This window comes from Phaethon lepturus, unplaced genomic scaffold (assembly GCF_000687285.1).
Source record: "Phaethon lepturus isolate BGI_N335 unplaced genomic scaffold, ASM68728v1 scaffold11606, whole genome shotgun sequence".
NCBI classification, from domain to species: Eukaryota; Metazoa; Chordata; class Aves; order Phaethontiformes; family Phaethontidae; genus Phaethon; species Phaethon lepturus.
This window is the reverse complement of record NW_010545701.1, coordinates 4,042-17,011: the sequence shown is the minus strand read 5'-3', so window position 1 is coordinate 17,011 and position 12,970 is coordinate 4,042. Positions and strand designations below refer to the sequence as shown.

General features: G+C 38.7%; 1 protein-coding gene across 1 annotated transcript in view; it reads right to left on the bottom strand.

The window, feature by feature from the left end:
• LMBRD1 (LMBR1 domain containing 1) overlaps positions 1-9,709 on the bottom strand; it is a gene marked incomplete at both ends in the record, with an annotated part of 50,917 nt that extends 41,208 nt beyond the window's left edge. The window contains 3 exons of the mRNA XM_010289044.1: positions 2,996-3,084; positions 8,557-8,624; positions 9,612-9,709. Coding sequence (XP_010287346.1) covers positions 2,996-3,084; positions 8,557-8,624; positions 9,612-9,709 — 255 coding nt within the window. The remainder of the gene's footprint in view (positions 1-2,995; positions 3,085-8,556; positions 8,625-9,611) is intronic.
• Between the last annotated feature and the right edge of the window lie 3,261 nt (positions 9,710-12,970).

Below are 12,970 nucleotides of genomic sequence, written 5' to 3'. Positions count from 1 at the left end.
CTGGAGGCTTGCCAATGTGACACCCATCTACAAGAAAGGCTGGAAGGAGGATCTGGGGAACTACAGGCCTGTCAGCCTGACCTCAAGTACTGGGGAAGATTATGGAGAGGCTCATCTCGAGGGTGCTCACAAGGGCATGTGCAGGACAACCAAGGGATGAGGCCCAGCCAGCATGGGTTCATGAAAAGCAGGTCCTGTTTGACCAACCTGATCTCCTATGACCAAGTGACCTGTTTAGTATATGAGGGAAAGGCTGTGGATGTTGTTGACCTGGACTTTAGTAAAGCCTTTGACAGCATCTCCCACAGCATTCTTCTAGAGAAACTGGCAGCTCGTGGCTTAAACAGATGACACCAAGCTGGGTGGGAGTGTAGATCTGCTTGAAGGTAGGAGGGCTCTGCAGAGGGATCTGGACAGGCTGGATCGATGGGCTGAGGTCAACTGTATGAGGTTCAACAAGGTCAAATGCCAGGTCCTGCACTTCAGTTACAACCCCATGCAACGCTACAGGCTTGGGGAGGAGTGGCTGGAGAGCTGCCTGGCGGAAAGGGACCTGGGGGTGCTGGTTGACAGCTGGCCTAACATGAGCCAGCAGTGTGCCCAGGTGGCCAAGAAGGCCAACAGCATCCTGGCCTGTATCAGAACTAGTGGGGCCAGCAGGAGCAGGGAAGTGACTGTACCCCTGTACTCAGCCCTGCTTGAGGCCACACCTTGAATACTGTGTTCAGTTTTGGGCCCCTCACTACAAGAAGGATGCTGAAGTGCTGGAGCATGTCCAGAGAAGGGCAACAAAGCTGGTGAGGGGTCTGGAGCACAAGTCTTCTGAGGAGCGGCTGAGGGAATGGGGGTTGTTCAGTCTGGAAAAGAGGAGGCTGAGGGGAGACCTTATTGCTCTCTACAACTACCTGAAAGGGGGTTGTGGCTACAAGGGCGCTGGTCTCTTCTCCCAAGTAACTAGCCATAGGGCAAGAGGAAACGGTCTTAAGTTGCACCAGGGGAGGTTTAGACTGGGTATTAGGAAAAATTTCTTTACTGAAAGAGTGGTCAGGCACTGGAACAGGCTGCCCAGGGAGGTGGTGGAGTCACCATCCCTAGAAGCGTTCAAAAGAGGTGTATATGTGGCACTTCAGGACATGCTTTAGTGGGGCATGGTGGTGTTGGGTTGACAGCTGGACTTGATCTTTAAGGTCTTTTCCAACCTTGATAATTTTAATTCTATGAATGTCTCCATTCTTAGGGTTTTTTCAAGAGTTAGCTGATAAGCTTAGGTAGCTTCACCTTATTCCTTTGTGCCGGAGATTGAACTAGATGACCTGAGGTCTCTTCAGTCTGAATAATCTTATGAGATTAAAAGTCACAAGAGAATGCTGACAAAGTCAGAAATCAAAACAAGGCTTCCATGTCCTAATCTGGCATCTTAATGATTAAACCTTCCCAGAAGTGAACATTAGCTTGTCTATACCTTCATAGCAACCACATGTACAGAGCTACTAACTGACAGTCAACCAACATAGCCTAGAAAAATTAGCTTGCATCTCAGCTCAACCACTGTCACTACCTGTATAAACAGTTTAGGAAGCATTTTATCCTGTTCTGTCAGTTAGAATCTTTGTGAAGCAAGAGAAACACAAGCAGTCAAAACTACAAAAAACTATGGACTTGTCCACCCTATCTCCTATGCTTCCAAGCACAGCTTACAGCACAGCATGTATTATGATAAAAGACCCTTCAAGAATGTCAAAGGCAATAGGAAGGGCTTCTTCAAGTATGTAAGCAGCAAGAGGAAGATGAGGCAAAATGTGGGCCTGCTGCTGAGTGGGGCAGGGGGCCTGGTAACACAGTACATGGAAGAGGCTGAGGTACTGAATGCCTTCTTTGCCTCAGTCTTTACTAGCAAGACCTGACTTCAGGAAACCCAGGCCCGACAGACCAGGGGGAAAGGCTGGAAGGAAGATAAACCCTCAGTGGAAGAAGATCAGGTTGGAAAATATTTAAGCAAACTGGATATAAAAAAATTGATGGGCCCTGAAGGGATGTATCCAAGTGCCGACAGAGCAGGCAAACATTACTGCAGGGAACTTTTAGTCAGTAGAAAATGCCTACAATAATGTAGGCTACAACTTGACCAAGGCTCATAGCATTATATTCTAACACATTCAGACAGAAGCCAATACTTTGATACATAGCAAGTATGAGGCACAAATATTAGAGTACTTAATGCAAATGCATTAATGTTAGTTGGATAACTTCTAGTTACCATTTTTCTGTAAAAGTGATTTGGAAAGTGAAATCAAGTCTGTCTTAGCTCACCTATAAAACACTTTCTTCACACTTTTTCTCTGAAAACACATCCTGGCTAAGTACATGAACTGCTTAAGCTAAACATTAAATACATTGTGGAGGTTGGCCTTCACAATAGTTCTTTGTAGCCCTAGCATAGTATGTATAATAAATGCAAACAGAAGAATTTTAGAAAAGGTAATGAAAGAGTCATAACACCCATAGGAATTCCTGTCTTAACACAGTTATTTATGAAATGGTCTCATTCTTACAGTGAGCAGCAGTATCACATATAATTAAATAAGCACTCAAAAACTGTCATATGACAAGATACACACTATACTGAAGTTCACCAATTTTAGGGTATTCAAGTAACATTCAAAAGCTGTGTTAAGTAAAGACTGTGAAAGTACCTTCCCCTCCCCACCATTAATATCACAGGACACAGGATGGGAATCCTTGCTGTCAAAAGCGGACTGTGCAGAAAGCAGACACTGCCAGTGTCTCCTCTCTGTACTTGAAAGACTGTCCTGTTTTTCTTTGTCTGAACAGAAGGAGAACAATCTTATTGCAATGAGTTAGTGTAGGTGAGCAGTTAAGAGGCAAGCTAGAAAAACTCACCAAGAAAGTTAGTTTTCATGTTCAGTCCATGATGAGTATGCCCAAATAAGTTAGCAGCAAGTTACACAAAGCTCAGAACAAATCTCAAACTTACGACTACTTCCAAATTCTTCAAAGAGGAGCTTCACTTTCTCCCACTCAGTGGAATTCTTCTTGTTGGGAATATCCAAAGGAACAAAAGCACTGTAACAAAGCAAAAAGTCATCTCACCCTAATTAGTCAAATATCAAAAGAATTTTCCTTCCAACTTAAGAAAATGGAAATCCATTTATTCATGAAGAAAAATTATATGACATTAGGTTTAAAAAATTCTGAAGGCAATGTTTCTTTTTATTCACGTTGCCCTCATATGCTGTATTTAGATCAGCAGAGTATGTGTGTGAGTGCGCAGAGTCAGGTCTGAGGTCAATGAACAAGTGATTTTCTATTTACCAGTCCTAGCAGAGGGAAGGACCCTACACTCAAGCATCATTAAAAGATGTATTAATCTGATTTACTGTCCTGGTTTGACTTCTGTGCAGAGGAGCAAAAAGACTTTAAGCATCAGTTGAGACGAATTCTCTTACAAATCCACACTTCTGGAAGCAAGAATAAAACAATGATTCCCATATCAAGCATTAATTAAAGCTTAAAGGCATATGCTTATGTACTATTATAACTATAGTACCACATCTTCCGCATTCCATTCCTTGTTCTGTACTTGGCCCAGAGAATTGAACTGCAGAGAAATTCATTAGATAATTTTGACTGCCCAATAAGCAGAGACTAGTCAAGTCCACTCAGAAGAATGTCAGGTAGAAAAGTCCCCCAGCTGAAAACTTCTTGCTCTCAGTCTCCCCATCTGAAGTCCAATAATAAGAGTAACTCTTCAGCATCTCCACAGACAAGCCAGATAGTTTTGCAACAGCTGGAAAACCAGCACCTCCATACCAATCTGAAACCATAGGTTCCAGGCATAAAACAGAATGCCTACAAGTGACAAGGAAGTAAAGTTTGGAGGGGAACTTTTTGGTAAAGTATGTGAGAACCCAAACCAAAGTCCATAATGAATGCTCACTAGTATCCTTCAGACTTTTGTAAGACAGAGTACATAATTAGATCCCTGCTTCAACTCCCAGTAAACAAATGAGTAACAAATATACAACTTCCAGGATTATGCCTCAAACTTCAAGTACTGAACATAAGCATGAGTCTCAGATTAGTGCTAAACTGTGTGCACTTACAATCATCACATCAAAACCAGACTGGTACTCCGCCAAAGTTAAAATTTAAAAAATTAAAATCTCAACTTAAAAATGTTTGACTTTTGGCATCTTGACTGTGGAAGAGGTAGATTACAGCTTGCATTTACTTAAGTTCATGCAAGCTTGCTGACTTTAGATTTTGCCCTTGATAGTAGAGTCCTTGCTTCTAGTAGTAATTCCTTCTGTAAAATAGCATCCAGGCAAGATCAAGACACAGGTATTAAAAAAGTTAGGCAGGATTTCTACTTATGAGAGATAGCAACACAAATAATTGCAGGTTTAGATCCTTTAATCTCTTTTTAAATTAGGAGACTCTGGGAAACTAAGGGAGCTCAAGTCCTTTTATTTCAGCATCAGTATGAATTTGGTATTTGTGGACCACATGCAGGGAACAAATGAGATGGAAGAACGTCTTAGGATATTTCTAACTTGCTTGCCTTTTTACCCCCCTGCCAAGAGCAACGGGGCTAGTTTTTTTTTTGTTGAGACTACCTACAACCAGCATGTGAAAGGCCACTAAACAGAGCAGAAGACACAGTATCCATTGTACACACTCTTCAATTAGTACTCAGCTAAATCTTGACTGATGGAGAAGGACATCTGATTCTGCTCCTACTGAAGTTCCATGCACTACGGGCCTCAAAGGAATGCAGGAGCTAGATTCACACACTTTAGTCCCACGCAACCAGGAATCTTATTTCCCCTCCTGAACAGGGTCCCTCAACTAGTAGCCAACTATCCAGAAGGCTAGCTAGCCCACTTGCACAGACTTCTGGCCTCTAGTTTAACAGGCCACGAGAATAATGAGGCAGAGTTTGTATGCCTAGCCCTCTACAGACTTGCATCCAGTCCACACTCCCAAAGGATCTCCAAAACACAGCCCATCTATTGCACCAGCACAGTACACAGCAGTTTAGGCCTACTCTTCATGCACACTAAGCAGGAATTTGACAAAAGCCTTGGCTATTTTGCTATGTTGACTAAATGGTCAATACAGCCTCAGGGCCATAGCCATCAACAGAATGAGAAGTTGCCAGGCTAAATAATTCAATTCATCTATCATCACTGTGATACAATACAAGTCAGTCCACTGACAGCCAGTGAATAGAGTACAAGCACCAGTGAAGGGTTTTACAGGTGTAGCTGAGAACTCAGTTAACACAAGCAAACAGAGCAGCTCAGCTGTGAAGTCTTACATTTGGAGTTCTGGACCTAAATGAAGTTATTCAGGGCAGTAATTTTAAGAATAGAAGCAAACTGCTATGCTGTTTAAAACATATCATGGGAATACTATCGTTAATATCTGGATCAAGATCTAGGCTGCAGAACAAGGAAAGTAAATTCAGGACAAGCATTTTAAAACTATTTACTTTTGGCAAGCCTAATAGCACACAGGTGTAGATGAGTCAAGTTTGATCCTTAAATCAGAGTGTCATTAACTCTCATCCTTAGGAAAAAGATTTCTAACACACTAGATTTAAACTCAGTTCCTTAAGAGTGAGATCTGCTATAATATAATTTGCCTAGTTATTTATAGGTTAGACATATATTCATACCTTTCTTAAAAGTTAATGGTTCTACAAAGTTTAAGGTAACCAGTTTAATTCCAAACACTGACAGTCAGGGAAACATTCCTTTTAGAATCAAACATTCATAAGCCTCAAAAGCAATATTTTAGTTCAAATCAGACTGCCATATAAGCATGCCTTAATGTAAACTGTATCTCAAGCCCCTCGCCTCCAGCACATGATATTTAGTGTAAGTAAATTATATTCAAGTAAAGGAGATAATTTCTAAGGGAAAGGCATTATAAGTAAATATTAGTTCTGAGCATCCCAGTATACATTTGTCATATACTTTGCTTCTAATGATACTCTGCATCAAGTTATTTGTGTGCAGAGCATTTGAGTGCTATTACAGACAGGCACATTTTTGCCACAGGCAAAAGGCTTTGTAACAGACAACTAGCATAAGAGGTGTAAATACTACTCTTGCTAACTATTTAGACAATGGAGTCCTGCTCACTGAAGTGTTATCAACTTCCAAAAACCCAAGATCATCTGACAAAAACAGACACTATGTTTCTCAAAATAGTCATAGATCTCTAATGGAGCAAGGTAAACATCCAACTGAGAATAACATTTTCTTAAACTTCAAGCTTAATCCAGCTTTTATGGTTTCTTTGAGGACTGCTGACCAAGAAAGAGGTAGGGACTTCTTGTGCAGTCCTATCTTTAAAGGAACCAAGCTATTTATTGACCAGTTATAATTATACAGATTACTTGCTAAATCAATCAGAACAGAGGTTGTCTTGACAAGAGACACTAGTCATGCAAGTACAAGATAGACTATTTGTTAAATTAAAAGGAAATATTCCAACCCCTCTTGCTTTTGTAACCTGTGTGCATGAGTATTCTGGTCCATTACGCCTAGTCTCCTAAAATTAAATCCAGTACATAAAATTCCACTCTATTTTAGTATCGGTCTGATCCTGACCACTAGTGAGGAAATCTCCTGCTACCGCCAGGAGTACGTGTAGTACTGTAAGATTGGTCTTCACTACTACATTCAGTTGAGCCCCTCATGTAGCCTTTAGAAAAGAGATAAAAAAGTGTTGGAGCTATCACACTGGGACTTCTGAGGCTGCTCTTTGCCCTTGCAAGTACAGATAGTTGTCTAACTTAGATAGGTAACTGCTTCATAACAAGCATGTACATAAAGATTCAGGCACCCACTACTTTTTATGTATATAAAACCATAACTATACTAGAACCAAAGTTCATGTTTTTCTTCAGCAATTACCTCATTTACTTCCTAAACTGAGCTCTTCAGCCTTGTAGCTTCCTTTAAAGGGACAGACAAGAACTATATTCTTCTGCAGCAGCATCTTAAGTAGCAACGGCGCTTTTCTATTCCCAGGGAATAAGATGGTGCTGCTATTTAGTTATTACCATCTTAAATGAAAGCAACCTCATATGTATAATAGCAGAAAAATTGTCCCAGTTAGAACCCAGAAATACTAAAATACCTATCAGTTTCTAAAGGAGTCCTGCCTCCCTGCAGCAGATACTCCTGCTATTTAGATCAGTGGGTTTCCAATCTGTACCTATGGAGAAGCACTTGTTCAGCAACTACGTTAGTCCCAGCCCAAGTACTGCAGCTGTCTGATTTGCAAGTCAATCTTGCTGTCATATGGCAGAGTATCAGAGGGGACCATGAGGTCGCTGTAACTTACAAGTCATGAAGGCTTAAAAGAACAAGCCAAGAGCACAAAGGACAATTAGGAAGTCAAGAACCAAGTTCCATCTTGCTAGAAGAGAGGAGCAAACATGCTTAGAGCTACCAAGGATTCAGCTGACACCTAGAGATACTGCAAAATTCTCTGAAGTGGATATTATACAGTACATATATGTATGACTGATGTGAGCCAACAGCCAGAGAAACAGTTTTTGTCAGAAGCTTTAGTAATGTTTCTAGACCACAATTAAGCCAACTCAAACTCCTTTAGTCTCTCATAACAGCAAATATGTTATTTTTAACTGAAAGGACAATAGACTACTTCGAATGTGCCTTAGGTGTTTATCAAAACTAGAAACAGTTTTCCAATGCAGTGGTATACAATTAGAAGCATTAATTTCACTTCAGTTTCTACTTCATGCTCCAGTACTTTCACAGGATCATTTTAGCATACATTTGGTAAGTTTTACCATCTTTATTGCTGCAGTCAAAATGCTAAAAAGCTTATAACTGCATACATTAGAAACATTCAATATTGGTGGGCGTGTCATGCTTAATGGTGACCTTGAATTTGTAACAGTGCTTGGAGTTTGAGTAACAGCACTTGCTGCAAACAAGTTACTCACTTCACTAACCTATGATAAAGGTTTTGCTGGCATTTGTTTGAAAGGCAGACAAGGCACAACTATGTCAAGTATAACCCCACACTATACTTATGTCCTTCACAGAACACTTCCATTCAGGAAAGTACTACGCATGTAACACCTACTCATATTCCTAAATGCTGTTTTGGGATGTCCATGAAAGCATTTGATAGAAGCAGAAACCAGGAAGAGTACAACTATTGTGTCCCCTGTTGTACACTGAGATAAATAGTAATGTAAATAAATGTCATAGTGATCACATCCTTGAATGGATGTCTGCACTGCACAAACAGGCAGAACCTCGAAGCACAAGTACCTCCACAATCAAGAAAACCATTTTAGCTTCTGGTTAAACTCTTACTTTTTAGGTACCTAATTCTCAGGATGTTTAAGCCCTATTAGAGATTAAACTAGATATTCATAACAGGGATTAAGTGTACCATAATCTACCTTTTTAATCTTGCACAGAACAAAGTTCTGTTGGGGGTTCTATTTAGTATATCCTCTGTTAATATTCAATACATACTTACCCAATTAAGAGGAGAACTGCACAAATTGTGATGAATCCCAGAGTATATTTGAGTGCAGTTTTAACCTGCTGTATATTAAAGAGAAAGTTAATATATTAACATAAAATAAATCCAAAGGGATTTGTCCTATGAGTTATGGCAAAGCATATTTAGCATAACAAGTGTTCTACAGAAGGACCTCCACAAAAAACATCAGTAGTTTTAGATACAAGTCAGAAGTATACATTCTTGAAGAGTCTCATAGCTTGAGAACTATTAACAATGACATGGAATTATGCTTCCATCATAAACTATGTATTTGAGCAGCTGTGGCCAGAAGCCAGCGTACATTCTTTCAGTGCAAGTACACACAAAGAAATTTTTTTTAATTATCAATGCTTTATACTATGGCTATTATTAGAAGTCTTTTTCCTCACGTTAAGGTTACAACTGAATAGACGGGAAAATTATCATGATCAAGGATTAAAAGACTGGTTTAAGAAAAGTATTTTTGTCTGAGAAGATAGCACCTTACTGGCATGCATTTATTGTATTCCCTGGAATGTCATGTATGTCAGAAGTCTTCAGTGCATTACAAAAATAACCAAGTGCTAGCTTCAGGTAAGTTACTACTGCCTACTGCAAGAAAAATGCAAATACTACATGAAGGAAGAAACTAAATTTGAGCACCTATCTCAGAATCAGTATAATCTTTCTGTCTTCTACTTCAAAACCTTTTCATACATGTTTTCTATTCTAAGGAAAATCTCATGTAAGAAGTTTTAACTTCCTGTATATGAAATCAAGCTCAAAGGAATTTGTAGGAAGCTTAAAGAATTCATGGCAAGACAGATGTTAATTACGTCTCACTAAAGCTTCATTTCACATGAGACCACAGTGTTCACCGTAGACTAAGTATTATGAAGAGCTGCCTCTGTTTTAAAGGAACTGTAGTAGTAGACTTAGAAATGCTATTAACATTGTAGTATTCAAGTTAAACAATCATTCTTTCTTTCATTTTTGCCTATATTCATTTGACTTTTCACTGCTTGGTGCATTTGCTAGAGTGAACTTACTGAGCATGTGTTGCCATCATCTTCTTCCTTCTCCTCATAATAGAAATAGACAAAGGGAATCCACAGAAAGACGCAGAACAGTATGATGGAGTACAAAGCTAGGAGAAAGAATTTAATTAAGTGAAGAGACAAAGTTACATTGGCAATTCATTTACTGCATAGTAATTCAAAGGAAATAATCTAATACTAGTTGCCTCTCATTCTAGCTCTGACTAATTTCAAGCATTGAAAAGTTAATAAATTTTACTATCCAGCATATGAGCTATCACTGTTTCATTAACTCCAAAGGACTTCTAGAATTAACCCTTTCAGACTAAGGATTTCAGAACCTTCAATTCAGCAATGATAAGACTAAAAGTAATCATCTTCTTGCAGGTGATATACAGGGCTAGCACACTGAAGAAGAGGTAACATAGAGGACTGTGAACAAAAGCAAGCTATGCCACCTAATAACAGAAGTTGTTCATAGAAAAGGTATACAAAAAATGTAACAAATTTAAAGTTATTTTGATCACTGGACTCCATTTCAGGAGATGTTCTACTGTTAATGTAAACACAGTATAGATAGAAGGCATTTTTCTGTTATTGATTACCTCAATTCACAATACAGAACAAGCCATACCAACATAGCATCATTGCTTAACACCCCTTTTTTCAAGGAAGGACTAACTGGAGATTGCAACAGACATTTATCTGAGTAGCCACTAAATCGAAACAGTCATACTGCCATATTACTTTGATGCAGAGGTGGTCTGCAGAGACTTTAAACCAGGTAAACATAAGTGAAGGGTTAAACTAACATCTAAGTCTTCACAAATACTAATTGGCAAGTTTGAAGACATTAAAGAAAGCTAGTCAAAAAATCAGTTGGACTGATTAGCCAGTGATATGAAGGGAGCAGACCAATTTCAGATCAAGAATTTAAACCTTAAATCTTCAGCTCTATATATTATAAGAATATTACTTTTTAGGACTTTTTTAGCAAAATCCTTCAATACCTCACAATATCTTATACCACGAACATTTCAGAAGTCTATCAGGAAACTAAACACTGTCAAGCAATATGTTACAGTATTTTCACCCCACCAGAAAGGTATCCTAGAATAGTGAACCAAGCCCTCAAAATGTTAGAAGTACCATCCAATTAAGACTGCCTGTGCAAGCACAAAAAAAAAAAAAATCACCCGTTTGAGTGGACAAGAAAAGATATTCAGAACCACACAAGTCCTGTAATCTTTGGCTATTTTAGACATTTGCCTCATTTTGCATAACTAATTAGTGCCTTCCCACCACTAGCCAATATTATCATCCCTAACTTAAGTTTGTGGCCTCTTATCTTGGTTAGTGCACTCCTTACAGTATCCATGTGCTTCAAAAGAAATCTACCTCAGCCTTTTTACTGAGGGTGGTGTAGAAGCCAAATAAAGTGTCAACACCTAAAACCTAAAGATAAATGAGAAATTCTTTCTAAACAGAATTCATTCTTTGGAAAAATATTTCAAGGTGTGAGATCTATGTACTGTCTAGAGTGCTGAATCAGTATGGCAGTATAACAAATCGAAGTTCTTTGTTAGTTCATAAACTCTCCCACATTTGCCAAGAGCATAAAATTCAGGGCTCTAATCTTAAAACTTCAAGTTCTCAAATGCAGCATTCTTAGAACTTCTAGAAGAGTACTCATCAACTGCTTCAATATTATGAATGCTTTCAGAAATCAAGCCTCTCCAAAATTTGCTTTATTCAGACTAGTCCTAAGTCCACACTGCACCGTGTCAGTAAGGCAAATTACATGCATCATTGATCAAATAATCAGAATAATCAGCCCACAGAGGCCGCTGCAAGCACAGAAAACATCCTCACTTTCAAGGTTTACTGCATTAACTTCGATATACCTTACTTACACAAAGTACACATATACCTCATTAGACAATGGGACTGATCCACGTTTCTTCCAAGGTGATAAAAGATTCAAATCCAAGAGTTTATCTTTGAACTGTGAGACATAAGGCTACTATACCAATCAAACACTGGTACTGCCTAAATGCTGTTGCTGAAGTAGCTTAAGTTTTAAGCTCAGGCTTCTGCCACTAAACTTAGTTTTTTTGAATTTAAGACACTGGTGTTCAGTAACTGAACACATAGCTACTCCATATCCTTAATGTGTTTTACATAGTATGTTTTGCTATATTATAAAACTATAAATCCTTTCCTTTCTGAAAACTGCTTCCTGACACTTTCCTGTAATTCTTCATACTTATTGTCCACTTTTCTAAGTTTTTCTGATCTGCTACAAAAATTAAGAGGACTATTCTCAGTGGCTATTGACAATCAGCTGCACTTAACAGAACTATTTTTGTTGCATTTTCTTATTTAATTGGATTGAGGCTGCTGAAATGAGGTACAGTTTGTCCATCCTTCACCAGGTTTTGAAGCAGCCATTCATAGCACAAGCACCTCAACAGCACACAAAAAAATCAAGTAGGCAAAGTTTTCAACTCTGTTCAAGAAACACTACCAAAAAATAGTATCTTCACATACTGCTATTAATATCACTGTATTCAGTTTTTAAAGGACTATCACAAGTGTTTGGCAAGTCAGTTGCCAACAATATATCTTAAGTCATGTATTCCAAGCTTCCAGGCTGACTAAGTGGTGCCTCTCAACTCAAATGGTGAATTAGCAAGCTTAAACTATTACAGCAAAGCTTAAGTCAGAGGTAATTCTATAAATGAAAACCTTCACTGAAGTTTTAACAGGTCAATACCGTGACCATGTGAATACCTAGAGGAGTTTGTGCACCAAATAAGTGACTGACAGTTTTACATATCAGATCCAACTTCCACAGTGAAGGCAGTCAGAAAAATGACTATGCTACTTCCCCAAACCCATCACTTCAGCAATACATTGCAATATGCAAACAGTTAATGTAAAACTAGATCAATGACGCATCAAAACAAGGTATTCTCATTCAATAAGAATTAACTTCTATTGAACCAGGCATTGTTACCAACAGTTATGTTCCAATTTCTTCAACTCATTTCCTTTTCCACGTCTAATTGCTCACAGGAAAACGTTTAGGATAGTGTTTGCATTCTGGAGTATTTAAGTCAAGTTTAGATGCAAGTCTAAGCAGCTCTAAATAGGATATTGCATAAAGGTCTTGACATCCTCCCTAAATTTTCATACCCAATTTAAAATCTATAAGCTTCTCTTCATTGTCAGTGTGAACAAAGCAAATTACTATCCACATTAGCCTTACCAAAAGGTTAAATAACTGTACTTTCCTTAAAGTCATAGTTAACTCAATCCAATCCCTAAATTCCTCCCAGGAACTTAGAAAAAAATCCATACCAGTTTAA